The 27,814-nt window shown below is 49.5% G+C and overlaps 2 protein-coding genes across 7 annotated transcripts in view; one reads left to right on the top strand and one right to left on the bottom strand.

Annotated features, from left to right (window-relative positions):
* Positions 1 to 9,657, top strand: part of CAMKK2 (calcium/calmodulin dependent protein kinase kinase 2) — a 52,613-nt gene extending 42,956 nt beyond the window's left edge. For 2 of the 5 annotated variants that reach the window (XM_043441124.1, XM_043441131.1), the window contains 3 exons: positions 3,048 to 3,148; positions 3,663 to 3,705; positions 6,480 to 9,657. In XM_043441124.1, the coding sequence (XP_043297059.1) occupies positions 3,048 to 3,148; positions 3,663 to 3,705; positions 6,480 to 6,644 (309 nt within the window). In that variant the 3' untranslated portion in view covers positions 6,645 to 9,657. Of the gene's footprint in view, positions 1 to 3,047; positions 3,149 to 3,662; positions 3,706 to 6,479 lie in introns of those variants that run through there. The other 3 variants (XM_043441155.1, XM_043441139.1, XM_043441145.1) reach the window with 2 other exon arrangements.
* Positions 9,658 to 11,746: 2,089 nt separating this feature from the next.
* On the bottom strand, positions 11,747 to 27,787 carry P2RX4 (purinergic receptor P2X 4). Of its 2 annotated transcripts, none has more exons than XM_043441092.1 (12): positions 27,632 to 27,787; positions 24,489 to 24,636; positions 21,516 to 21,587; positions 21,327 to 21,399; positions 20,779 to 20,875; positions 17,510 to 17,590; positions 17,267 to 17,408; positions 16,600 to 16,736; positions 13,692 to 13,785; positions 13,504 to 13,569; positions 13,060 to 13,155; positions 11,747 to 12,353 (listed from the first exon to the last, which is right to left on the bottom strand). In XM_043441092.1, the coding sequence occupies exons 1-12, from the start codon at positions 27,763 to 27,765 to the stop codon at positions 12,327 to 12,329; spliced, it is 1,167 nt and encodes a 388-aa protein (XP_043297027.1). In that variant the 5' UTR covers positions 27,766 to 27,787; the 3' UTR covers positions 11,747 to 12,326. The 2 variants fall into 2 exon arrangements, with proteins under 2 accessions (XP_043297027.1, XP_043297035.1); XM_043441100.1 differs by lacking the exon at positions 27,632 to 27,787 and adding an exon at positions 27,507 to 27,527.
* Positions 27,788 to 27,814: the final 27 nt, after the last annotated feature.

The raw sequence follows: 27,814 nt of genomic DNA, 5'->3' as shown, positions 1-27,814 counted from the left end.
CAGAGATGAGCACGGGACAGTGCCAGCCCTCATAGGGCTCTTGGCCTCTTGATAAAGATGAACCTGGAAAGAAAGGATCACCCTCTGGTGCCATTACACGCTGAGTGTCCGCACAGTGACAGGCCAGTGGGGAGAGGCGCGGGAGTGGGAGGCTTCGCAGGGTAGGAACCCCTTCCGCTGGGTCCTGAGGGCTGGCCAGGCTCACTGGGGGAGCGAACCAGGGTTCTTGTGTTCCAGGAACCACAGAGCACGGGCCTTGGCAAGGGAGGCACCACGCGTGCTTGTCAAGGGGCACGGCCTTTGTCCTCTATCTCAGCATTTTTCTTTTCTTTCTTTAAATTGAGGTCAAATTCTTGTAATATAAAATTAAGCTTTTTGAAGTGAACAATAAATACAGTGGCATTTAATACATATACAGTATTGTGCAACCATCACATCTCTAGTTCTGAAACATTTTCATCATCCCCAAAAGAAAACCCATACCTGTTGATAGTCACTCACTCTTCCCTCCCCAACCACCCCCAACCCCTGGCATCTACTAGTCGATATTTCCTGTTTCAATAGATTTGCCTATTCTGGACATTTCATGTAAATGGAATCGTACAGTAAGTGGCCTTTTGTATCAGGTTTCTTTCACTCAACATGATGTTTTCAAGATTCATCCACATTGTACCCAGTCATTCCTTTTTAGGGCTGAATAGTGTTCCATTGTAGGGACAGAGCATATTTTATCTATTCATCAGTGGCTGGAGATTTGGTGGTTTCCACCTTTTAGTAAATCAGTGGTTTTTAAAAATACTTCCCCTTACTCTTTTAGCTTGAAAATCTTTTTTAAAAAAGTCCAGAGGCTTAGTATATGAAACAGCTTGACGAGACATCATACTTTACTTGGAAGGGAGGCCAGAGCCTTACAGGTGTTGAGGCCACTTTGAAAATTCCTTTATGAAATACAGTAGCCAAAAGCATCACCATGAACCTTCCATGGCTCCGTGGTCCGTAACAGGTTAAGTTCCAAACTCATATGGGTGAGAGATACCAAGTCAGGGCGTGAGGGAATCAGGTATGGGTTTCAGAAAGGATAGGGCGAGAGACTTCTCTGATGGTCCAGTGGTTAAGAATCCTTGCCGTGCAGGGGACACGGGTTCAGTCCTTGGTCAGGGAACTAAGATCCCACATGCTTCTGCAGCTAAGCCCTTGTGATCCAACTACTGAGCCCACATGCTCTGGAGCCCATGAGCCCCAACTAGAGAGTCTGTGCACTGCAACAAATGATCTCACATGATGCAGTGAAGACCCCCTTGAGCCACAACTAAAGATCCAATGCAGCCAAATTAACTTTTTTTTAAAAAAAGAAAGGATGGGCTGAGGGGCAGACTGGGAGGCAGAGGGGAGAAGCTGAGCAGTGCCTGAGGGACATGATGGAGGGATATTGACCCTTTCCTCAAAGATCCCCTCCTCTGGCAGGTGTTTCACAACCAAGCTGCGGACCCTGTCTGTCTCCCGGTGGGCGGGATAGGGGACACCAAAGAGTTCTGTCTCACGGCCGTGGACGGGCCGGCTCCCAGCGCCTCTCAGGCTTAGAAGGGCTTTCAGGACCTCTGACCTCTCTTGCCCTCACATCACACCAACCTGTGGATGGGCCACCCTCCGTATCCTGGGATGTCTCTCAGCTCCTTAGACTGGGACCAACGCTTCTCATCCTCAACAAAAATGCAGCCCCCCGTGAGGAACTGGTACCCTTTTGTATTGCTGCTGGGACTGTAGAACGGTGCAGCCACTGTAAGACAGTCGGGCAGCTCCTTAAAGTGTTACACAGAGAGTTACCAGATGATCTAAGAATTCCACTCCTAGGTGTACACCCAAGAGAAATGAAAACATTTTGTGTGGAAAGTATGTCCACACAAACTCTTGTACACAGATGTACATAGTAGCATTAGTCACAATAGCCCCCAAGTGGAAACAGTTCAAATATCCACCAATGGATGAACAAATAAGCAAAATATGGTGTATCCACACAAAGGATTATTACCAGGCCATAAAAAGGAATAAAACAATGCAACATGGTGGACCTTGAAAACATCATGCTTGCTGAGTGAAAGAAGCCAGACCCCAAAGGCTACATACTGAATGATTCCATTTATACGATATGAAAAAAGATAAACCCATAGAGACAGAAAGTGGATCAGTGGTTGCCAGGGACTGGGAGGAGGAGCGGGGGCGGCTGCTAATGGGTACTGGGTTTCTCTCGGCAGGGATGTAAATGTTCTGAAATTAGATAGTGGTGATGTGAATATACTAAAAACCATTGAACTGTACACTCTAAAGCGGTGAATTTTAAGCCGTGTGAATTACATTTAAAAGTGCAGGGAGGGGGGATTGGGATGGGGAACACATGTAAATCTATGGCTGATTCATGTCAATGTATGGCAAAAACCACTACAATACTGTAATTAGCCTCCAACTAATAAAAATAAATGAAAAAAAATAAATTAATTAAAAGCGCAGTGGTCCCCCTCCCTCTCAGATTATACCTGGGAAGCAGTAATTGGTTGCCTGTTGGGGTGGTTGTAGACGGCTTTCACCGACAGTAAAAGCCTCGCCTTGGAGAGGAGACAGGTTGATGGGCCAGGAGGGCACGTCCAGCGATGGCTCAGGTGAGACAGATGGTGCCACGGACACTGCACAAACGGTGCAGGCCAGCTCTCCTGCAGTCGGGCAGGCCAAGACTAGATTGACAGGCTCTGGATGTCAGACTGCGGAGCTTAGACCTATCTTGTTGACAGCCAGGGAGCTGTGGAAGATTCTGGCTGTGGGCCAGTGAGACTTGGTGATGGCTTTGGTTCCTGTATCCTGGGTGGGTGTTTCTCAGAGGCTCGCCATCAGCAATCAGTCCTGGGAACTGGCCGGGGGCAGGGTGTGTGTGGGGGTGGGGGTGGGAATGAGGGGAGGGGAAGGGAAGAAGATGGGAGACTCGTGCTCTGGCATGAGGGAGGCTGTTGCCTGGAGTCCCCCCACCCCCAGGTGGCTGAGCCTCCTCTCCTTTCCAGATCCTGGTGAAGACCATGATACGAAAACGCTCCTTCGGGAACCCGTTTGAGGGCAGCCGGCGGGAGGAGCGTTCCTTGTCAGCGCCCGGAAACTTGCTCAGGTGAGTATCCCTGGGGTGGGGAGCTGGAGGCCGCCCTGCCCTGCCCTCTCTTGGCCCATTCTCTCAGCAGCGGTGTCCAGACTCAGATCAGCCCTGCTGGGCTCTCTTAGGGGAGTCAGAGCAAAGCTGCTGGCTTTGGTTTTTGCCTGACCCTGGACCCAGCCTGCCTCCTTGACTGACCACAGGGAACTTTTACCTTTCTCCGGGGGTACATGCATTTTAACAGGGGTGGAGAATGGTTGATTATCAGGCTGTTAGACCCCAGAGCATGCATGCTTGATGGTGGGATTGTGGCCCCATGATGAGTGAGCAAAGCCAGTCTCACTCATGGGACCACCACCCCCCAAAACGTCTCACAGTCGGGGGGGGGTGTCCTGCTCCTGACCACCCTGGCAACAGCTCCGTGAAGCTGGTGTTTGGGGTCTGAGTGTCTCTGGGGGTTGGGGGACCGGCATGCCATGGGTGCCAAGTGTCCCTTCTCACTTCCCTTTTCCCTCCCCTCCGGCGATTCCAGCAAAAAACCAACCAGGGAGTGTGAGCCCCTGTCTGAGCCCAAGGTAACGCCTGCCTGCCTGTGCCTTCGCCTCTGCCAGGGCCTGGGGGCGGGGGCAGCCGCAGAGCACGGGGCATCTGCACCCAGGCGGACCTTCCTTCCAGCCTGGGGCCTCCAGACCCAGGAGGAAAACGGGGCATCTAGGGGCTTGGACCCGGCAGCGGGTCGTGCATGTGGGCTGGGGCTGCGGGTGCATGGCGCTCCACCCGGAATGCCTGTGAACTCACCCGGGTCTTAGACCTAGTCTGGCACCCACCTAGGCTCGGTGCACGTCAACCACCTTGAAGCTATGTCATGGGCCGAGGCCGCCCCTGATCTGGGCTTGGTGGTCAGAGCCTAGAGCAGGCATGCTGTGCTCAGGGGTTTCCCCGCTGGGGCTCTCCAGCATCTGCCCCTTCTTCTCTGATGGGTTAAGACCTAGAAAATAAGTCCCCATCCAGTCTGTTGCAAATGAGTGTGAAAGCTCCCCTGGTTGGGAGAAGGATCCGGACCTATTCCCCGAGTCCGCCATCCTCTTCCAAACACATGCCCAGCTTAGCCGTCCCAGCACCTCCTAGGACAGAGGAGCATTTCTGTCCCCGCAAGCCTGAGATGACACGATGATCCTTCCCCACCCCGTGCCTGTGACAGGATAGCAGTCCTGGGACTCTGCCCACTGAGCCCAGCTCACCACCTCATTCTCAGTTGGGAGCTCCAGGCAATCATTTCCAAGTCTTAAAAGCTGCTGTGTTGAGCTATAAGTCACATACCATACACTTCACCCATTTAGAGTATATAACTCAATAGAGTTTAATATATTTGCCGAGTTGTGTAACCATCACTGCAGTCAGTTTTAGAATATTTTCATTAGCTCAAGAAGAAACTCTGTACCCTCGTCTCTCACCACCCAACTCCCCCATTTCCCAGCCAGCACGAGGCTACTTGCAGTTTCTATAGATTTACACATTCTGGACATTTCATGTAAATGGAATCATACAGTATGTGGCCTTTGTGTCTGGCTTCTTTCACTCAGCTTAATGTTTCTGAGGTTCATCTATGGTGCAGCATGTGTCAGAACTTCATTCCTTTTTATGGCTTGATCATATTCCATTGTATGGATATACCCACACTTTGTTTCTCCATTCATTTGGTGATGAATACACTTTCCCCTTTGGGGACTGTCATGCATGAATAATGCTGCCCTGAACGATGCCTGTGCAAGCGGCATTTGTTTGTTAGGAGTTGGCTTATGAGATAAAATTTCTTGGCCACCGTAGGAGCCAGGTACTTATACAGTAACGTAGGAAGACCATCTGTGGATCATTTATGCTCTTCCAGAGCAGAGAAAACAGCAGTTATCCCTCAGAACCGATCATGGACAGCCTGTGAAGGCTGCCTCCGTTCCTGCCACAGTGTTCTCAGGCGTCTCTACAGCCGTGTGATGAGGTGGCCTCACTTACAATGTGAGCCTTACAAGGTCACAGGTTGAAGCCTAATGGGCTGGCCTGTGCTTGTCCCTTCTCTTCGTAACCTGTTTTACAGTTTGACTTCCTTTTTGTGCAAGTCTGTTTATTTCATCTTCTGTTTTTAATGAGATCAAAGTTGCAGGACACCAAAGACTTGAGATTGGCCCAAAATACCTTACTGCCTCTCTCTTCCCTCATCTCTGACCCAGAAGCACCTGGGGATTACCTGCCCTTGCCCTTAGCCCACGGATGGATGCTTTTGCTTGTCCCAGTGGTCCAGCACTCTGGAGCTCCTACGGCTTAGGCAGTCTTGGAGGCCTTGGGCCCACGGCCTGTCAGCAGTGAGACCAGCTGGTATGAGCAGACAGCTGTTGGGCCTCCCTGGGTATCCAATTACATCTCTCCTCTCCAGAGACTTGACCCTTTCTTCTTTGGCAGAAACATAATAGTCAATGTGTGTGATTTTTAAACAAAGAGGAGTTTCTTCCTAGGAATGTGTGGACATCATGCCCTTGCCTCATGCACAGGACAGTTCCCCTTCTGGCCAAAGGCATGCAAGAGATACCAGTCCTGTGTGGCAAGCCCAGTGGCTCTCCTTAGGACAGGCATTCTTTGCTTAATGTTGGTAAAGGGTTTGGGCCTCTCCTTAGGGACTTTCCCTCACATTTCCCATCATGTGGCCCACGTCCGTCACCCCAGGCAGCTGTAGCTGGGGGCACTTCGGGGTATGGCCTCTTGGGGACATGGGGACACTTCCCACCAACCTAGTCTCTTCTGCTCTGGTTACACATTGCCAAGATGAGGGCCCTTCTCTCTATCGGAGGCATCCCTTGGGCCTGTGTGCTCAGCACATTTCTGTTGATAACCATGTCCTGAAGGCTGGCTTTGTGCCAGGCCAAGTCGGGTGGTCCTGCTTGTGTCCCCCAGGAAACACACCTGGAGACTGAAGACAGTCACGGTTCCTGCCCTGCAAGAGCTTAGAGCCTAAAGCGGGGGAAGCGAAGATGCCTACATTCTGTGTGAACAGGCCCCATTGTGGAGCCCACACGGCCTGTGCTCTGTGCCACGGTTTTAGGTGTCAGGCCCACAGGTTCGCGTCTATGTTTATAGTTTATATCCCTTGCTATTTTTGGCACATGATACTGGTTTTCCATTTACCAAAGAGATGCAAAGTCTCCTTCGAAACTTTCACAAGAGCAAGAAAAAAAGGGGAGAGACTCTAAAAGCAGACGTAAATAATGGTCCAGGCAGTGTAGGACCGCCAGAGACATTGGTTCAGGGCCCTGCCCGCATCACCCCAGGACTTAATGTGGTTTTTTTGTTTGGTGAGCAGGAAGCAAGGCAGCGAAGACAGCCTCCAGGGCCCCGACCCGGCCCCCGTAGAGGAGGAGGAAGTGCTCTCATGAAAGGCGGCCCTGACGTGGAGAGTTGGGGGGTCCCAGGCCCCGGCTCCGTAGAGCACACTCATCCTGCGTGGCCGGACGAGGTGATGGAGTAGCCGCCGGACCGCCGCGACTGCGCATGCACGTCTCACCTCCGCTGGCGGCGCCCTGTGTTTCCATAGCAGCATGTCCTACGGGAAACCGAGCACGTGTGTAGAGCCTTGACCGTCATCTCTGGTTGTTTTGTTTTGTTTTTAGTTTGTTTGATTTCTTTCTTATTTTAAAGGGGACAAAAAAAAAAAGACGACTCCATGACATCGACTTTGGCCGCTGGCTGGCTGAATGGGCGGGTGTGAGGAGTTGCAGACCCAAAGCCACGTGCATTGGGGGACAATTGCTTTTTAAGACGTTTTTATGCCAAAAATCCTTCCTTGTGAACTCAGAATGGTGTCAAGTGATACCAAGTGAATGTGTGTGAGGTTTGAACGTCGGGAAGAACTGGCAGGAAACTCTGATGGTGTGGTCCGAGGCCACACTTGGCTGCATTTGAAAGGGAGAGGAAGGGCAGGTGTGACTTCATGCAAAACCCCAAACCGTGGCACCTTCTAGAATGTGGATTCATGGAGTCAGGACAGGGCTAGCCCTCAGTATCAGCTGCAGCCTGATTCGATGCAACTTATTCCTAAGAAGGACTATAAATTTTTTTAATGAGTAGAGCTGTAATCAGGAAAACGGAAAGGGCTTGATACATAAGAGCTTGGCAGGGGCCAGATTTTCCATTCCCAGAAGGGCATTCGGTGGTGATGGTGGGAGGTCTCCCCTCAAGGATTAAATAAGTGTGTTTATGACAGCCACTTAGAGCTGAAACTTTTCTTAAATAGTTGAAGGAGCTCTAGTAAATCTCTTGTTAAATTACAGAAACTTCAGGGTGACATTAAATCCTACACTTCCATGTACGTTACATGGCTTAAGAATAAACAACAACAAATACTTTCAATTTTCTAACTAGTCTGAACTCTTGAGCAGTTCAGAAATCATTTCGAGCTTCCAGGAGCTATCCCATGGCTTCAGGTGTGTGATCAAGAGTTAGCGCCAATGACATCTATCCTGTGTATTAGCAGCTCAGCTTGCTTATAACCTGTGTATTCTAGAGGCTGCTAAGATTCTGTTTTCTTCTTCAGCACTAGCTGATTGTTGTAGTCAGTGAAACAGTTATCCAGTTTGTGGAGGGCTAGTTAGGAAATACTTTCATTCAGCTGAGACATAAACGATCATCCTTATTGGCAAAGCTCTGTTAGGATCTAAACAATAACTGTAGGGCACCCTTTTAGAGAAGATTCTTGAAACCTAGAGCAGTCTTCAGGTCCAAGGCAACCAGGGCTTGGCACAGGAAGTCCCCTTTTGTAGCCAGCAGTCCAGAAAGAAAAAAGTGTATGTTTTTGACTTCCAACTAACATTGGGAAGTTCGATTGCAGTTCAAGTGTGACTTCTTCCAGAGTCCCGTGTGGGTAATTGTGAGGTTCAAGAGGGAGGAAAATTGGAAGGACTTGGCCTGGGGGATTCCCAGTGCTTTGTGGAATTTGCCTTGAGGAAAAGTGTCGGTAATTGGGATCAGAAGCATGAGCTCTTCTGTAGCTTCTGGCTGATCTGTGTTGAAAGGGGCACTTTCTGCAGACAGAGCAGCAGGTCTTGTGCCTGCTGCCAAGTGTGTTCACAGAGCTTCCGCAGATCTTCGTAAGCTCTTGACTGTCGTTTAGCCAGACTCTTCTTTCTACCTTATAAGCAGTACAGTTAGAGAAGGCTGGTTTCCAAGAGTCAAGGACACCCATCTGATGGAGGGTCCTCTGGCCTGCTTTCTTTCTGTAATCTAGTACTTCTTCCTCCTGTGCTTGTTTAAATCTACAGGCTCCACCCCTCCTGGGAACAAATGGGTCTGGTTAGTTTGCAGTAAGCACCTTGCAGTGGTTCAAGTCAGCCTGCTCTTCGTCTTAGTCCGTGTGGACGCTGACCTGGTAGTGGGGGGCTCGCCCGGAGAGGCAGGGGCTGATAGCATGCATAGCCTCTGCAGAACTCCTCCTGTGTTTACACAACTGCATCGGGCGATGCCATCTCTCCCGCCATGAAATCCACTGAAGATTTCACATGTGGAAAGCCAGCGATCAGGCAGCACTGAACTGTTCAGGCAGGTGGGTTGGGGGAGGCCCATGTTCATTACTGTTTTTTTGTTTTTTTTTTTACACTAAGAAACACCAAAGAAAGCTGTGGAAAAGAACCACCCCACCGAGAAAAGGATGAGCAGAGAGGGCTGTAACAGAAAGCATTAGAGCTACTTGGAGCGCAGACTCTTGGGGTTTGTCTCCACTCTTAGAGCACAAACACTGATTTTTTTTCCCTGTCAGAAAAGGGCAGAAGCTGTTATGAGCAGCTTTTCTACGTAAGCAAAAAGGATGCCTATCCTTCTCTTCCATTACTGGCTCATCTGTGGGACCAATTTTTAAGCAAGCGGTGGCCTGCGCCTGTGGCCTTGAAGAAGCACATGTTCTCTATCCATCTTTCTTCCGCCCTGTTTCACTTCCCCATCTGTTCCACAGCCTGGCCGGTGGCTCCCATAAAGCCTTATCTAGCCCCTTGCTGGCACTTGGGGCCGGAGAGGCCATCTACCCGCTGGTCTGGCCTTTCTCGTAAGCTAGGGCTCTCGTCCTCCAAGCCTTTCAGGATGAGGCAAAGAACTGTGCAATTTAGACACATAGGCTCCACCTGTCGCTCTCACCCATCTTCCAAAGGGGAGCTTCACATCACCAGGGGGAAGAACCAAGACCTCCACTCGCTTCCAAGGTGCTAGGGAAGGTTTCAAGGTCGTTGATTTCAATCTTCTCTCCAGCTTTACAGGCCGAGTTTCATGGGACTACTGACTTTTCTATTCTGTGGTTGATTTCATGCCCGATGCTTCTGTTTTATTCCTGATCCTTTCTACTATGCATTTTCCTTTTATCAGGTGTACAAAGTTAAATACTGTGTATTTATCACTGAAAAGTACATGAACTTAAGAGAAAAATAAGCCTTCAGTGTTTTTCCACAAATGTTTAAGCGTCTCTGTAAACTTGAAATAAACAGCAAAATGGTGCAAAATCTGGGCCTCTTTGGGATTTTTTTTTTTTTTTTGGTTAATTAAGTCAGTGGTCTTGAGGTCATCTGTCCTCATGTCTGTTTTCCTTCTTTAGACTGACAGCAAAATTGAATGCCCAAGTCAGGGCTGATGTACTCAGCAAATCCCTAATTTAAGCATGTCCTGGTACCTCCCTGGGTCTTCCTAGGTGGCGCAGTGGTAAAGAATCCACCTGCCAGTGAAGAGGTGCAGGAGATGAGGATTCAATCCCTGGATCCAGAATATCCCCTGGAGTAGGAAATGGCAACCTGTTCCAGTATTCTTGCCTGGAAAATCTCATGGACAGAGGAGCCTGGTGGGCCACAGTCCATGGGGTCAGAAAGAGTCGGACACGACTGAGCACGAGAGTACCTCCCTACTGAGAGGGCGGTCCCCACGTCAGCAGTATCAGCGTCACCTGGGAGTGGCTTAGCAATTCAGATTCCCAGGCCCCATTTACATAAGATCCCCAGGTGACTCACTTGATGCTGAAGTTTGCAATGCACTGCTCTGGGGAGCTCACTGCCAGGTAGATTCTTCTGGTGAAGACCAAACAGGTGAGCTGCTATGGGAGTAGTTTTAATCACACACTGAGCACATCCTGTGGGGTCACACTACGTGACACTTTACCGCATAAGGTGGGTGTTGAGCCCATTTAACGGGTCGTCATCTGTAAACAGGCTCAGAAAAGGCTCCAAATTTATCAACTAATTCAGTGTTCTGCAGAGCCTTGATGGTTGCCAGCTTTCATGACGTCTGGAGAGACTGTTTTAGAACTGCTGCTTTCTCCAGACTGTGGGCTGAAGGTTCCCTGCACTTCAAATGTGAATCCAGCCCACGGCTCTGCGTTACTGGCTTTGAACTTCAGTTCTGTGTTATCAGTGGACAGTGGATGAAATCTGAAAGACTCCTGTTCCCTTACTGCAGAAATAACAGCCCTGAAATACTGTTGCTATTTAAAGACCCCCCTCCCCCTAAGTGAGAAGAAATGCCCACAGGTGCCTCACTTTGCAGAGTTTTAGGGATTTCAGAATCTCCTGGAAGGTCATCCATGGATACAAGGCTGAAAAAGCTCTACTTAAGAGGCAGCGCCAAGGAGTGCCAACAAGTGGGGCTGTTAGCAGAACGCAAGGCAATTCTGGTGAGTTCAAGATCAGTGCCACCCCCAGCCCTCACCCCATCTTTAGAAAGAGGGGGGCCATAAGAAGCAACCATGACTCCTTAGCCTGCAAGACAATAAACTTTTCCTAAACAGTCAAGCTCCATGGGACCCGTGTGTTCAAGCAGGCATTTTTCAAAACGGTAGCTCAAGGGACTTCCCTGGTGATCCAGTGGTTAAGAATCTGCTTTTCAATGCAGGGGGCATGGGTTTGATTCCTGGTCAGGCAACTAAGATCCACACTGTGTCCCATGGCTGTGGGGAGAAGGTATCTTGAACCAGAACTTTTTCAAAGGGGTCAGTAAACTTTTTTTCCCCCTCCCAAAGCATTAAAAGCCCAGGTTGTCATTTACCCCACAGAAGCAGAGCACTTCTAAAATAAATGTTCCCTTTAACAGTTGGAAATGAATTCTGACAAGGCTGAGAGGCAGGCTGCTTCCTTTAGGGAGACGCTGAACACCTGATGCAGAATGAAGTCGGTGTGAAGCCCAGGCCAGAAATAGCTTCATTAACATTTCAAACCGGTGGCAAGGTAGATAGAGCTGGTGCTGCTTTTGGTTCAAGGCTTCTGGAAGGCAAATGGGGAGGGAGGATAAGCCAACTTCGTGTCCCCTAAAACTCTGTTCCCTGTAGCATACACCCATACTTTTATGTAAAATGTAAGCACAGGTAAGAGACCACAGGAAAAAAAATCTTGTAAACTCCATAGGAACATAAGTTAATGAAGAACCAGACTTCTTAGGCTTTTAAGAGAAGGTTAAAGTAGGGGGAAAAAAAAAAAACTAAGCTCCAGCAATAGACTTGTTTCAGGAACATTTCTGAACACAGTGAGCTGGGGTAACAGGTGGATTTACTGGCTGAAATAAAAGGGAAGGAAGGAAAGTTCTAGCCCATGCTGTGAAACCACACAGAGATTAAGAAAGTCATTTGTTTTAATGTTTGGTCCTCAGTCATCTCAGTGCAGCTCTTCACAAAGGAAAAACACGGGCTCAGCCTCACAAGTGTGGGGTTGAAGCCTCGGTTGGGGGAAGAGGAACAGCGGCCCAGAGTGTTAAAGAGCTATGACCACACCCAGGTGTCCTGCCTTCCTCATAACGTGCTTGAATGGAGCTGCCGGGCCTTGGAGGACCGGCCTGGTCTCCCAGGGGGCTGGAGATGGAAGATTCTGAGGAAAGCCGGCCCTGGAGAAGGCCCCCGGCCCTGCAGCCATAGTCGCGTCACTGGCCTTGGGCCAGAGCTCACCCCAGTGATGCTAAATTGAAGGAGCAATTTAGAGGTGAGGTCACCTGGCAGAGGTGACCCAGCTGCCACTGTGCAGAGTGGTTTACTACACAAACCCTACACAGAGAACATGGGAGCAGCTGGACAACCCTGCAGTACTTGTGGAGACTTGACTCAGAATCTGGAACTTTCTCTGGGGTGGTATGGCAGCCTTTCCTCCTTCCTCGCTGTGCTCTGATGAGGGCCGTGGAGAGCCCAGGTGAGGGGCGGGCATCACTGGTCCGTCTGATTGCCAAGACCCTGAAAAGAACAACATGCCTGCCATCAGTTGATGCGCTTATGGATACGTGTGCACCCACCAGTTGCTGCCTACAGGTAAGCCTGGACCATCAGGGGCAAAGAAGGGTCAGGCACTTTCCTTGAGGACATCTGGATGACCCTTCACAACTGAAAGTACTCAGGTAGATCCTAGAGGTACCCAACCTTTCTTGCTCTACAAGTCAAATTTAAGTAGAGTGTGGACACAGATTTCGTCATGCTACATTCTCATAACTAACCTGTGCTTAGTCGCTCAGTCGACTCTTTGCAACCCCATGAACTGTAGCCCGCCAGGCTCCTCTGTCCATGGGGATTCTCCAGGCAAGAATACTGGAGTGGGTTGCCATGCCCTACTCCAGGGGAGCTTCCCAACCCAGGGATCAAACCCAGGTCTCCTGCACTGCAGGTGGATTCTTTACCAGCTAAGCTACCAGGCAAGCTCTAACTAGCCTGAGACGTCACTGTTTAAAATGAGGCTAGATTTTAAAGGGTGAGTCCATCTGAAGACAAGTATGAAGCAAATGTTAGTACAGATAGTCCAGAAATGGAGCGGATGATGAGAGTGGTGTGTGACTGCCTGGGTGGACAATATACTTAAATGTACTGGGTTCTCACCACTGGTACGAGAGGCAGGTGAGGTCAGGCGCTTTGGCCTTCCTGCCTGCTGGGAGTTCAGGAGGCGGCCTACCTGCTCATAATCTTCCACATATTTATATTTCTTCTCGCGGTAGTAATATCTCTTCTTCATGCAGTAGAGGACTATGACATCACACAGCACTGTCGCCTGAATGTAGCACAGGGCGAGAAAGAATGAGCCAAGCTGCTGTGGTCTCTGCTTCCCATGACGCCTGGGATCCTCCAAAGAAAGGAAAGGCTCCCCCCATCTCTTGGGGGAAACGATTAGGCCCCAAGGGGCATAGTCTTAGAGAATGGCAGGTGGAGGCAGCAGGATGGGGAAAGGGAAACAAGCCTGGAGGGCTGAGACTAGAAACAAGTCTGGGGTGGAGGGGAAGAACCAGGGTGGCAGTGGAGGGTCTCAACTTGCAGTGCTAGCCACTGCTGGGAGGGCTGCGACCCTGGGGCAGGGTGGGGGTGGGGATGAGTAACTGGAAAGTCTAAATGAACCACTCACCACCCCTAAGAGCGCCAAGCCAGAACCAATGTTGATCATGGTGGGGATGATGTCAAATTTCCCAGCCTGTTAGTGATAGGAGAAAAAGAAAAAGTTGTGATGGGGGCACAGAGTGGGCCCTCTGCCCCCCGGCCAACCCAGAAGAAGACTAGTGGGCTCTGAACAAGGGGAACCGGTGGCCAGGCTACCTTTCCAAACACGATGATGTCAAAGCGGATGCCATAGGCTTTGATGAGCGTGCGGCGCTCGGCACCGTTCGGGTCGCTGTAGTACTTGGCAAACCTGCGGACAGAAGGCCAGGTTACAGCGCCAAGGTACAGGTGGCCTGAGACAGCATCTGGATCCTGGCAAGGGATGTCAGACTGAACTGCTGAGGCCCTGGTGGAGCTGGCACTGGCTAAGGATTCACTCATGCCTGCCTGCTGTATAGACCACACTCTAGCTCCTCAAGGCCTTTCCTGGCTAATGTGAGCCATGTGGGAGAAGGGCTGGCCTGTTGAGGAGGGGGGCGCCTGAGCCCACAATGCAGAATGCCTGGAATGCAGGCAGAACGGCACACAAAGAGATCCCCCCTCTGTCATCACTGTCACCTGCTATGACTTAAAACCAGAACTTCCTCCTCTGAAAGTCCTTCCTGACACTGCTGAAGCCCCTGCCTCTCTGAGTAAGGAGACCTTGGCCACTAATAAAAGGTGGCCAGGCAACAGCAATCATGAAGACTGCTTTGTCGGTGGGGGAGACTGAGCATTGGCATTGGACCTTTTTTTTTTTTTTTTTTTTAAATTAAAGAACCTTTGACCCATCAGTAGGAAAAGTAGATGAACAAAATGTGGTATGTCCACACAATGGAGTATTATTTAGCCATAAAAAGAGAGGTACTGATAAATGCTACAACGTGGATGAACCTGGAAAAAAATGATGCTAAGTGAAAGAAGCCAGTCGCAGAAGGCCACCTATTATATGAGTCCATTCCTATGAAATTCAAGAATCAGTAAATTAGGTAGATTACTGGTTGCCAGGGGCTGAGGTAGATGGAAGGATAAAGAGGTGAAAGCTTAAGAGCCTGGGGTTTCTTTCTGAGGTGATGAAAATATACTAAAATTGCAGTAATCATTGAACAACTCTGAATATGAATATGCTTAAAAAAAACCCATCTGAATTCTACTTTAAATGGGTGAACTGTGTAGAATATGAACTATATCTCAATAAAGCCATTTAAAAAGAACAAGAGAGGGAACGTTGTGGGGAGAACCACTGAGACTTTTACCATTTGCTGCCCGTGTTACACAGGGGATCCACCAGGAGCCTAAGCTGTGGCCTGAGATCTGTCTGGCCCCCAACTTCCATGCCGTGGTCCAGCCCTGGGGAACTCAGGTGGGACTAATGCTGACGGGTGTCCTTGTGAGGACTTCTCCCTGTTCTGGGGTTCCAGCCCAAGCTGGAGGTTTTTCCACAGTGGTTTCTACAAGAACTGTGTAACCACAGAGACAGAACAGTACAAATCAGACTCCCTTACTAGGAAAAAATGTAAGTATCTTCCCTTCTAATCAGTGAACCAGATGGTTCAAAAGGACAGCAGATCCTGCATGCATTTGATTCCACACATCACCACTAGGCTTCTCTGATAGCTCAGTTGGTAAAGAATCCACCTGCAATGCAGGGGACCCCGGTTAGATTCCTGGGTCGGGAAGATACGCTGGAGAAGGGATAGGCTACCCACTCCAGTGTTCTTGGGCTTCCCTTGTGGCTCAGCTGGTAAAGAATCTACCCGCAATCAGGAGACCTGGGTTCTATCACTGGGTTGGGAAGATCCTCTGGAGAAGGGAAAGGCTACCCACTCCAGTGTTCTGGCCTAGAGAAGTCCCTGGACTTCCTAGTCCATGGGTTGCAAAGAGTCGGACAGGACTGAGTGACTTTCACGTCACTTCACTTCATCACCACTAGAGGGCGATAAGTGCAGCACAAGAGCACCACTCTTCACTCGTGCTTGGAGAATTCAACAGACAGAGGAGCCCAGTGGGCTATACAGTCCATAGGCTCACAGAGAGCCGGACATGACCGAAGCGACTTAGCACACAACAGCAGAGCCTGCTCAGGTGGTCCTTCCCGGTGCTTGGTTTTGGTGTGGAAAACGCAACAAAGACTGCATGAAAATGTACGTGGTACAGATTTCATTGGGTCAAGGAAGTGACAACTGTCAGCCAAAAAGTGACTGGTCCCTCAGCCCTCTCCTCAGATTACCAGCTACACTGGTTTGAATACTGTCAACCAAGTTCATGTCTACCCAGAACCTGTGAGTGGGACCTTACTTAGAAATAGGGTCTTTGCAGATGTAATCACAGTTAAGATGAGGTCATACTGGATTGGGGTGGACCCCAAATCCGATACGACTGGTGTCCTTATAAAAGAGAGACGAAGGACACACAAGGGCGCAGACACAGAAAGGAGGCGGCCATGGGGTGACAGAGGCAGAGACTGGAGCGATGCATGAAGCCAGGGACCATCAAGGGTTGTCAGGAGCCATCAGAAGCAGGAAGAGGCCAGGAGATATGCTGGCCTGTATATACAGAAGCCTGGCCTGCAGATACACTGATCTGGGGCTTCGGTTCTCCAGAACTGTGAGAAGATAGAGTCCTGCCATTTGGAGCCACCCAGTTTGTGGTCATTTGTTAGGGCAGTCCTGTGGGAATGCACAGCACTTCCCACACGGGTGTACCAGCAAAGGCCTTTCCTGAGACTAAAACCTGTATCCCCTGCTCGTTGGAGATTCTAGGGGCCAGATCACCTAAGAAACCAATTCACAAATCAGGCCCCAGAGGCCCTTGGACTGGAGGACCACAGACTCAGCCACTCCTCAGAATTAGTGGCACGGTCCTGGCGGAGGCTGGTCTGGGAAAGCTAAAGCAGGCAGACTCTCCTGGAGGCAAGAAAAGGCAGGGGGGCTCTCACAGGTTGTAATGCCACAGGCGCGAGGCCCTGCTTGGACCACCCTCCCTGGCGCATGCCTCCCCTCCTGCCCTTGGTCTTGGGTGGACGTGGAGGCCCCCACTGGGGAGTGATCCAGTTGCCATCGTCCCCAACACGTGAGGCACCCACCTGAAGTTGTAGCCTGGGGATACGTTGTGGTCCACGTCCCGGGTGTCCAGGCGGCGGAAGGAATACCTGGGCAGGCAGAGGGAGGCGGCCCTGTCCAGGTTGCAGTCCCACTTGATCTGGATGCCCATGATGCCTCCCTGTGGGGTGCGAGCAGAGCCCATTCTAGAAGGTGATGTGTCAAATGTTGTGCTAGAACAGCCTCGACTAGGACTTCCCTGGTGGTTCACTGGCTAAGACTCTGCACTCCCAAAGCCGGGGGCCTAGGTTCAATCCCTGATCAGAGAACTAGATCCCACATGCTGCAACTAAACACCCTGCATGAGGCAGCTAAGGACCCCGCATGCCACAGTGTAGATCCCATGCACTGCAACTAAGGCCATGTGTGCATGCTAAGCTGCTTCAGTTGTGTCCGACTCTTTGCGACCCCATGGACTGTAGCCCGCCAGGCTCCTCTGTCCATGAGATTCTCCAGGCAAGAATACGGGAGTGGGTTGCTATGCCCTCCTCCAGGGGATTTTCCCCACTCAGGGGTCAAACCTGGGTCTCCCACATTGCAGGTGCATTCTTTACCAGCTGAGCCACCAGGGAAGCCACAACTAAGACCTGGTACAGCCAAATAAATAAATACATAATTTTTTTTCAAAGAAAAGCCAAGACCTGCACCCACCTCAGTGGCCATGTCCTGGAAGCTGTGCCCTGCGCTCTCCACGATTGTGCCAAGTCGGAATATGGGGCAGAAGGGATCTGTTTTCGCATCATAAATGCATGTTTTGAGGTAGGCGGTGGTGATGTTGGGAAGGATATTCCTCCTAAAGTTAGGAGGAAGCAGAAAATAGGAGCGAGGAAAACCTCAAAGAGCTGGAAGTTTCTCCAAGACATTGGTGAACTCACACGGCTGGTCGCCACTTACTTGCTGAAGTTAAATTTGGGATACCAGATGTTGTTCTTAATCAAAAGAGTGAAGTTTTCTGCAGCCTTTAAAAAAGCAGGCCTGAAAAAAATTATAACATATTGTTAATAAAAGTACAAACATATGTACACTCCTAATATACCTAGGTAATATTTTTAAGCAGCAGACACACGTGTGTCTTACAATATCACTTTGCCAGAAAAAAGTAAAACGTTTCTCATGTGTTTTTTTTTTTTTAACTACTCTCCTCTGCATAAACACTAGGTCAAGAGGGGAGACAGTAAACCAAGGTTTCTGGTTTCTTCCAAGCACAGAAGGGCAGGGCCTTTTCCTTGAGGCCATGGGAATTTAAGAACCTGAGGAATAGCTAACGACACGGGTGGGAGGGGCAGGGTCTCCTGGCCTCCCTAGCATTCACTCTTCCGGCAGGTGCTGATTTTCAGGGCTTGCCTCAGGTGTTCGCAGCAGATCTGGTTTAACAAGTGAAAGCAAAGGTGAATTCACCTAGAGGCTGGAGACAGCATGTGGCACGTGACTGCGCTGTGCCACCTCTTCTCAGAAGTGCCACGTCGCTCCTGCTGACAGTAGGAGCAGAATCTGTCCCGGGGTGGGGGGCGGGTACACTGCCTTAGAGCATTTCTACAGGGGGATGTGGCACTGTGAACTGACCCCTTGGTGGAGGAGGCCCCCCGAACCCAGGTCGAATTTTTTTTTTTTTTTGGCTGCATCACCTGGCATGCAGGATCTTAGTTCCCTGACCAGGGATTGAACCCATGCCCCCTGCAACGTAAGTGCGGAGTCTTAAACACTGGACCACCAGAGAAGTCCCTCAACTCACTTTTTTTTTTTTTGACATTCATTTCGAAGTAAAACTTTCCATCATGACTATAAAAAAATATCATTTGCCCCAAGTCAGAGGTCATTGTTCAAATAAACATAACTCAGTCAGAACAATGTCATTACAAACTGTGGTTCCCATTTTTGTCGTGTGCTGAGCCTGGGGCTTGTTCTTGGTGAGAAATGGAAATCGGTGAGGGATACAGACTCCAGACCAGCACCTCCTCCTTGACGTCGGCTCAGGGCTGATTAAGAGTAAAGATGGGAATCCCTTTCTCTTCGTGTGACTCAGTGTTATTTCATGTTATCAGTAAACCCTTAAAAACCATCCTACACTGATGTGATCTATAACAGCACTGTGCAGTGAAAATATACTGTGAGACACACAGTGTCAGTCGCTCAGTTCTGTCTGACTCTTTGCAACCCCATGGACTGTAGTCTGTGCCACGCTCCTCTGTCCATGGAATCCTCCAGGCAAGAATACTGGAGTGGGGTGCCATTCCCTTCTCTAGGGGATCTTCCCAACCCAGGGATCAAGACACAAACTGTGTTGTAATTTAAGTTTCCTGATAGTCACATTAAAAAGTAACAAGTGAAATGAACTTTGCTATAACAACTCAGTATGTCTAAAATAATATTCCAACATGTAAACAACAAAGAATATTATTAATGAGATACTGTGATTTAGTCGTTAAGTTGTGTCTGACTCTTGTGACCCCATGGACTGTACCCCACCAGGCTCTTCTGTCCCCTGGATTTCCCAGGCATGAATACTGGAATGGGTTCCCATTTCCTTCTCTAGGGGATCTTCCTGACCCAAGGATGTAACCAACATTTCCTGCATTGCAGGTGGATTCTTTATTGCTGAGCTATCAGGGAAGCCCTAATCAGATATTACATATCCTTTTCTTAAATAATTTAAGTCTTCAGAATCTGGAGTATATTTCACCCTGAGACCTCATTTTGGACTCAGCTGCATTTCTTCCTTCCTTTCTTTCTTTCCTAGTCATGCAGCATGTTAATTTCCTGGCCATGGATGGAACCCATGCCCCTTGCATTGATAGCATGGAGTCTTAACCACTGACCCACCAGGTAAGTCCCCCAGGCTGCATTTCAAGTGCTCAGTAGACACACATGGCCACCAGCTCCATAAGGTCCTTTCCAGCCCCAGAATGCTAGGATTTCTTGTCTTGTGGAATTCCCTTCCCTAGCCGGAGCTGCTGCCCTCGGCAACCTGCAGACCTCAACACTGTCTTGTGTTGCGACACACCCAGGATGAGGTTCACCAGGTTACCTGCTCCCCTGGGCTTATCTAGGCCTCAGTCTGAATTCTGAGTAAGGAAGGCCTCCAGGTTGCTAGCAATTCCAGATTCTAAGAGCGTTACCTCTAACTCTACCCACTCACAGCACAGACGATCACAGTTAGGCTGTGTTACTCAATGTTACTCGAGGCAACCTTGAACCTGCTCTAGTTTATCAAACAAACATCCATGGACATTAATAATCTTCCTGCCCAGCATCTGCTCCCCTTTTTTTTTGGTAACAGAACTCCATGCTTCCTTCAGAATCCACTCAGCCTGTGTTATCTGGGTGGCTCTGACTTCACCTCTAGCCAGGAAGGCCTGTGACCCAGGCCCAAGTCATAAGCAAAATCCATCCCCCAACCACAGGAATGGGCTGGATGGGTTGACAGATGTGGCTGAAGATGTAAAGATGGACAGGTCTAGATTCTCTATGAGTTTCCCAGGTGGCAGAGTGGTAAAGAATCCGCCTGCCAATGCAAAAGACTCAAGAGACACAGGTTTGATCCCTGGGTTGGGAAGATCCCTGGGAGGAAGGCATGGCAACCCACCCCAGTATTCTTGCCTGGAGAACCCTCATGGACAGAGTCACCTGGCGGGTTACAGTCCATAGGGATGCAAAGAGTCAGACATGACTGAGCACACACAGAATCTCTATGGACAGCTGGGTAGGGAGACCTGGGATACGTCATGGGTCCTGGGAATGAAGCCAACATGGAAGAAAGCAGAGCCAAGAGGTAAAGACTCGGATGCTGTCCCCTGAGGCCCAGATCTAGCCATGCTGGGATCTCTGTGGTTAGTTGAACAATAAACTGCCCCCACTGTGAATGCATGTGTGTGAGCATGCACGTGTGTATGTGTATGTGTGCACATACCTGCTTAAGGCCCTGAGAACTGATCCTGTCAGTTACTTGTAACTGACAGGTTTCTAATGTAGAAATAAGTCATCTGCACTCTTATCATGGGTGATAAACACCGTGGCCCATCCACCACTGGTGGTTGAGAACCGTTAGCCCAGGGAAGCCTGCCAGCACAGGCTGACACTGAGAGCACAAACCCTAATTCCCAGTTGCCTCCCTCAAGCCCGAGACCCAGCCTTGAGGACACTTGCGTTCCTTGAGTAGGACTCACTTTGGCAATTCTGTGTCGTTCTCCACCGGGCACCAGGCTGCCACCTCGCATGTCTTCAAGGTCCCACTGAATGACACGCACCTCCCTGTTGCGACTCCTACAGGGGAGAGGGGCACCCAGGTCTGTGGGGGTCTTCTACTTTCTACTTTGTGAGTCAGAGTGGAAGCTCTGCCATGCATCCTATGTAGTCAGTCTCAAGCTATTCCGATCCTGGGATTTACACTGTCCAGAGATTCAAACTGGAGGAAGAGATCTGCCTGAGACCTAGCCACATCTCTGCTTTGCCGATCGCAGGGTGATGCCGAGCCACAGGACAGGGCAAGATCTGGAATGGTTTAGGGGTGCAAAGGACAGAGATGAATTTTGAGAGGGTCCTGGGACCCCCATCTGGGTCATGTGAAGGCACTGGGGGGGGGTGCAGGGGATTCCTCCATCGCGGAGATCTCCCTCTGAGAGGGCCCCTCCCCCACCCCGGGGAGGCAGTCTGGTTGGGGGCTGCCCTCCCCAGCCGAAGCGTCTCCTGTGGGGTCACGGTCACAGATTCATACCGCTGCTGTGAGTGCCTGCAGAGCCGGCAGTGCAGTTGGCATCAGTTTCACACACAGTGGTCTTATCCGGGATCTGGAGGAGGAAAAACCAGTGAAAACAGGTTTCACACAGCCTGGCCCCACCTACTGTGGGACAGGCATAGAGAGCAGGGTATGAGGCCCAAGGCTCTTCTCCAAGAAGCCCCCTACCTCAGGACAGAGGCCTTGCGTCTGGTTCATGGTGATGATCATATTGGTCATGATGAAGACAGAGTTTTCCTCCTGTAGAGCGGGTAGAGGGAGACAGCGCTGCGTGTGACCTTCCAGGGAGCCAGGCAGAGCCACAAGGAGGGTCGGACATCCCTTTATTACGACAGTACCTTTCACTTCTCCCACATGCCACACCAGAAATAGTTAAACACTGATCTTAGGGTCTCCCATTCTCACCGATGAGAGTTTATAACCGACTGGAAACAGGGACTCAAACACCTGCACGTGTGTTCACGGCAGCAGCATTTACAATAGGCCAAAGGTGGAAATAACTCTGCATCTATCAAGGGGTGAATGGATAATTAAATTGTCTAATGGGTGAATGGATAAACAAACTGCAGTCCACACCTGTAACGGAATATGGCTCCGCCATACAAAGGAGCAACGCACTGACATGGCTACAAGGTGGATGAACTTCAAAACATGACGCTGAGTCCAAGAAGTCAGATACAAAAGGCCACGTAGTGTGTGAGCCCATCGATATGAAATGTACAGAAGAGGCAAATTCAGAGAGAGCAAGTAGATTGGTGGTTGTGAGGGGCTGAAGGAGGGGAAGGTGGACGAGGAGGTGATAGCTAAATGAGTGTGGGGTTTTCTTTCAGACTGATAAAAATGTTCTGGAGCTAGATTGAGGTGATGTTGCACATCCCTGTGAATGTGCTAAATGCCACTGAATTTGTCATTCTGAACTGGTTAATAATGTGATACATGAATTTCACCTCCATTAAAAAAAAAAGACACCTCCATGTCTACACCCTGAAATGGCTCCTTAATAAAGCTTGACTTGTTGAGGGGAAAGAGCCAAGAAGTACCCGGAATATCCTCTGCCAACTGGACTACCTCAGAGGCCCAGAAACACGAGAGCTCAAAGGTCTCAAGTTTGGCTGGTTCTCTTTCCTAACAGGAACTAAAGTAAATACATCAAACATACTATACAGAAGACCCAATCAGGCTTAGCCACTGACACTTCTCCCTTAGAGAAGGTTCTGTTTTCTCCTCCCAAGTATGAAAGTGCCCAATGGTTGATGTGAAGTTTCTGGCCAACAGTTCACTTGGGGATGAGATTGGAGAACTGCTAACAGTGACCTCCTACTATATGGAATAAAAGACAAAGGTCCTGCAAATTCTAGTTGGACCTTCCACAATGGCCACTGGTACTCTAAAATGCACTGAGCAGGTCACACTTTCAGGAAGAACAGTCAGCGCAGGGAGCCATCAGGGAAACTCAGCGACCAAAGAGTTTCCAGATGACTCCACCCCCAGGTCTGACAAGGTGACGGAAGCTCAGGGAACAGTTGGCATCTTTCAAGGACAGGCCTGGAGCAAAGCATGTTAGGAGTGGAGGAAATGGCCGGAGGGGGAGGCATGATGATGGGGCAGGAGGCCAGGTCAGGTGCCCTGTCAGGCTCCCGTGTTCCATACATAGACACACTGCTCGCTCGGTGTTTACAGAAGGCTGCTCCCACATCGCTCCTGAGTTAGACCTGAACAAGTCAGTGAGATTTACGTTTTGTTTCCTATTTCTTATCTCTTTTAAGTTTAGAGAAATTTCAGTCTGGAGGTGAGCTGAGTAGATGTGGTGCAAACAGATATTTGTGTTCCCTCTTTGGAGAAGCAGAAGGGTATCGTGAGAGCTCATGAGGAGAGCCCTGCAGAACTCATGTGGCCCCCAGCCCTGATCCAAGATGGAAGGATAAGTTGCTGAGTGTTCCCTTCCACTGAGGGTCACAAGCAGGGTGCTGTACCCTTCTGCGAGTCCAGTAAACAGGCTGAGCGTGATATTCCTAGAACCTGCCACGATGAGGCTGTGGCTTTGCAGGAAACAGAGGTCTCTCTGTTGGGACAGGTGCATGCCTACAGGACCAGCTTCCTCCAGTAAACTATAAATCCTCTGTTCCATTTGACCTTAATGGCTCCATTAGCTCTGACTTCTCTTTGGGCATCCCGCTAGACCCTTTCCTTGAGAAGGCAGAAGGAAAATGAACACACTTGAAGAAAGAAAGAGTTTCTAAAGTCCTTGCTCGGAGCCAAGAGTTGGCAGCTTATCTGCACCTGGCCAGCCCAGTCATCTGAGCATGGGGCCATCTGAAAAGATATGTAGGGACTGGCTATGGATCACAGTCATATCATGGTTAAAGAGAGTCAATATTTAACTTGGAGCTTGTGGATTAACAGACTTAACAGACGGAAGACTACGATGCTGTGTCAGCTTCTTCCCTTCCCTTTGTTCCTGATGGAATCCCAAGTCGGTAGGTCTGTTTCCTTCTTGTTTGGCTTTGGGTCTCTAATGGCTGGGGCTTCCCAGGTGACTCAGTGGTAAAGAATCTGCCTGCAATGCAAGAGATGTGGGTTCGATCCCTGGGTAGGGAAGATCCCTTGGAAAAGGAAATGGCAACACACTCTAGAATTCTTGCCTGGGAAATCACATGGACAGAGGAGCCTGGTGGGCTCCAGTCCATGGGGTCACAAAAGAGTTAGACACAACTCTGCGACTCAACAACAATAACTCTAATAACTGAAAAGATTTACCTTGCAGGTTTACAACAATCAAGTTAAATCATAAAATGTGGAAAGGTTAAAGTTTCACCTGCACTTTTCCCAGGATTTAAAACATATGCTCTTTCACTTTTCAGGGCCTGAGACAGACCGAGATGTCCATATGAAAGCTTCCTCTCTTTAACCCAGCCATGTTTTAGGGCTGAAGAAACGCAGCTGACTGAATATTGCCTATTAGGCCCTAAGCCAAAAAGAGGCCTGTCTACACTGCTTTCTTGGACTAGAACAATCAGTATGGGCACTGGTGATGTTAGCACTCTGGGCATGCCAATCACCAGTCAGGTGGGCAAAGTCGAAGGGAAAGCAGTAAACTAGAGGCCTGAGCTTTAAAAGACAGAGTCACAGTGGGAGGCTTACCTGAGCTGGAATCACGTAATCAGCTACATCCCAGATCCGGAGTCCAAGTTTAGAGGTGTTGGTCATGGTGACGCCCTTGGCTTTCGCAGTAACTGAGCTGACCACAGAGTCTGTTTCCTGGTAACCCTTTTCCCACACAAACACCCACCTATAAAATAAAACAGATCTCTTAAATTGCAAATATGGAGAGCCTACTGGACAGTGAGTTGCTAAGTCAGAAACAGATGGCTTCACAGCAGTCACTATGTAAATAAATATTACCTCATCCTGTGACTGATAACACAATTAGATAACTGAGAAGTGTTCAGTCTCTTTTTGAAGGAAGATTACCTTTGATCACATTTGGAAAAGAGACCACAATTTCACCAAAAGGAACTGAATCAGGAAGTTAAGAGATGGTGTTTTTCTTTTTCTTTTTTTCCCAAATCCCCTAAATTCAGATCCTGAGTCTGATTTGATCACAGCAAGACGTATAAAAGCAAAGCATTTTCTGCTTAAAAAAATCCTCATAACAGAGGCAGACGACCCTCCATAGGAACCCTATAAAGCTACATTGCCCAGGAACTTCCTTGGTGGCCCAGTGGTTAAGAATCCACCTGTTAACACAAGGGACATGGGTTCAATCCCTGGTCAGAGTAGATTCCACATGCCTCGGGGCAACTAAGCCTGTGCAACACAACTACTGAGACAGTGCTCTAGGGCCCAAGCTCCGCAACAAGAGAAGCCATCACAATGAGAAGCCTGGGTTCGGCAGCGCAGAGCAGCCCCAACTTGCTCCAATTAGACAAAGCCCGTGTGCAGCAGTGAAGACCCTGTGCAGCCCAAAATAAATTGATTTTTTAAAAAAAGCTGCATTGCCCAACAGAAATACAACACAAGTCATATATGTAATTTAAACATTTCTAGTAGTGATGTTAAAAAGAAACAGGTAAAATTAATTTTAATGATATATTTTATGTAACTCAGTATGTTCAATATATCTTAACGTTATCAATATAAGATCTGTTAATATGATATTTAACTTTTTTTTCATACTATGCCCTTGAAATCTGGTGTGCATTTTACAGTGACAGCACATTTTGATTCGGAGCAGGAATACTTCAAATGTTCAGCAGCCTCATGGGACTTCTGCCTACCATACAGTACAAGTGCTGATGTAGTCTAGAACTTTAAGATACCCCAAAGTAGGTGTGAACTGATCCTCCTATGAGCAGCAAAAGCCAAAAGGAAAAAGCTGCATGACAATTCCTGATTTCAAAGGTCCAACCTAGTACTGTGAGTTTAGTTAACCCATTAGTGGTGGTGGTTTAGTCACTAAGTTGTGTCCGATTCTTGCGACGCTATGGACCTTAGTGCGCCATGCTCCTCTGTCCATGGGATTTTCCAGGCAAGAATACTGAAGTGGATCGCCATTTCCTTCTCCAGGGGATCTTCCCGACCCAGGAATCGAACCCAGGTCTCCTGCATTGCAGGCAGATTCTTTACCGATTGAGCTATGAGGGAAGCCCAACTCATTAGTAATGGGTTTCAAAATTTAAGGGTGCATCCCAATCACTGGAGGGACAAGGAGTTGGTTGTTAATGATACTTAATGTGACTTAATGAATCCAAACCTGGGGGTTGGCCAGGTGGTTGTGATGTAGACTCCATACCTGGAAAGTCACTTTACTGAACACTGTCAGTACCTACTGCTGCTGTGCCGATGGATGGTAGAGGCCAAACCTGCCAGATCATGTGGATTCTTTCAGGCAGTGTTAACAGATTCCAAGCCCCAACCCAGTGGAGAGAAGCAGGTTCCTGTTACCTTTAAACAATTCCTCAGATGAGTCTCTCGTGATCAGATAGGTTTGGGAAACACTAAAACACTGGTTCGGAGAAGGCAATGGCACCCCACTCCAGTACTCTTGCCTGGAAAATCCCATGGACGGAGGAGCCTGGTAGGCTGCAGTCCATGGGGTCGCGAAGAGTCGGACACAACTGAGCAACTTCACTTTCACTTTTCACTTTCATGCATTGGAGAAGGAGATGGCAACCCACTCCAGTGTTCTTGCCTGGAGAATCCCAGGGACGGCAGAGCCTGGTGGGCTGCCATCTATGGGGTTGCACAGAGCTGGACACGACTGAAGCGACTTAGCATCAGCAGCAGCAGCAAGATACTGGTTCCTAAACTTGGCTGCACATCAGAATCACCTGGGGAGGTGGTCATACTCTACAGCACTTCAATCTGAAGGTCTGGGTCTGAGAGCCAGCAATCAGTATATTTTAAAGATCCCCAAATGGCTCTATGTGCAGTTTGGGGAACACTGTATTAGGCCTTTTAACAAAACAAAACAAACAAAAAATGAAGCAGCAGATAACATCTGTCAGCTCAGCACCTGTAAACACTCCAGGTGGACCATGAAAACAGGCCCAGTTGGTAAATTAATTTTTACCTCCTGGCTAGTTTTATTACAGTGTAACGGGTACATCAGTTAAAGTTAAGCACTCAGTAAGGACTTATGGTGGCAGGACAGGTAAGCAAGGAGGGCAGCATGGCGAATGATGAGGTTAGGGCTGGTGCCTATATCAAAGACTCCAACAACCCCACAAAACGAAGGAACTGAACTTTAAGTGATTTTTCAAAGTGTGACCTGTTATCTTGGGTTACCACATGATGCTCAAAGGAAAGGACAGGAAGCCACAGACCCCAAAGGAACCATGTGAAAATCCCAAAACTTGGTTTCTGTCAGCAGACCATCAGAAATGGGAAGTGAAGAGCAAAGAGTGAGAAGTTTAGGGAGAAGCCCTCGCAGCCCCAGTCAAAGGCCATCGGGGAGCAAGTCAGAAGGGCAAGACGCAGGAATGGCGAAGATGAAGGTCTAGCTAGGCTTTGCCTTCAAGACACAACATCAAAGCACCTCCGGACGCAGACCCGGGACAGAGCCGGTCCCCCTCGAGGCTGGGGGTGGAGTGGAGTAGATGGAGGATTAGGGGAGTGGGGTATGTCACAGGCTTCGGGTCGCTGTCCCCAGGACCCCACCTGGGGGGCGCTCGCGGGGCTCAGCCGAGGACCTAGGCCAGGATGAGCAGGTGCGCCGTGCGGGCCTTCGGGCCACGCCCTGACCCCAGGACCCCCGCGGGGTGGAGGCCCGCGGCCGCGCTCACCCGATGACGTAGGCCAGGATGAGCAGCTGCACCGTGCGGTTCATGAGCCCCACTTTACGGCTGCGGATGAGCACGATGCGCGGCGTGTCGTACTCGAACAGGAAGGCCCCCAGCACCGCGCAGCAGCCCGCCATGGCGCCGCCGCCGCGCCTCCCGGCTCTGCTCTCCAGGCCCGGTGGCCGG

Source organism: Cervus canadensis, chromosome 1, assembly GCF_019320065.1.
Source record: "Cervus canadensis isolate Bull #8, Minnesota chromosome 1, ASM1932006v1, whole genome shotgun sequence".
Classification (NCBI taxonomy): Eukaryota; Metazoa; Chordata; class Mammalia; order Artiodactyla; family Cervidae; genus Cervus; species Cervus canadensis.
This window is presented reverse-complemented; position numbering and strand designations above follow the sequence as displayed.

Bases quoted from the DNA above. Each gene is read 5' to 3' on its own strand.
- P2RX4 (XM_043441092.1), bottom strand. From the start codon at position 27,765: ATGGCGGGCTGCTGCGCGGTGCTGGGGGCCTTCCTGTTCGAGTACGAC. The intron at 13,156-13,503 runs GTGAGTGGTTCA...TGCTACATTCAG, and splicing joins GCTTGGCGCTCTTAGGGGTG to GCGACAGTGCTGTGTGATGT. The intron at 12,354-13,059 runs GTAGGCCGCCTC...TGTTCTTTTCAG, and splicing joins ATGTGGAAGATTATGAGCAG to GGTCTTGGCAATCAGACGGA.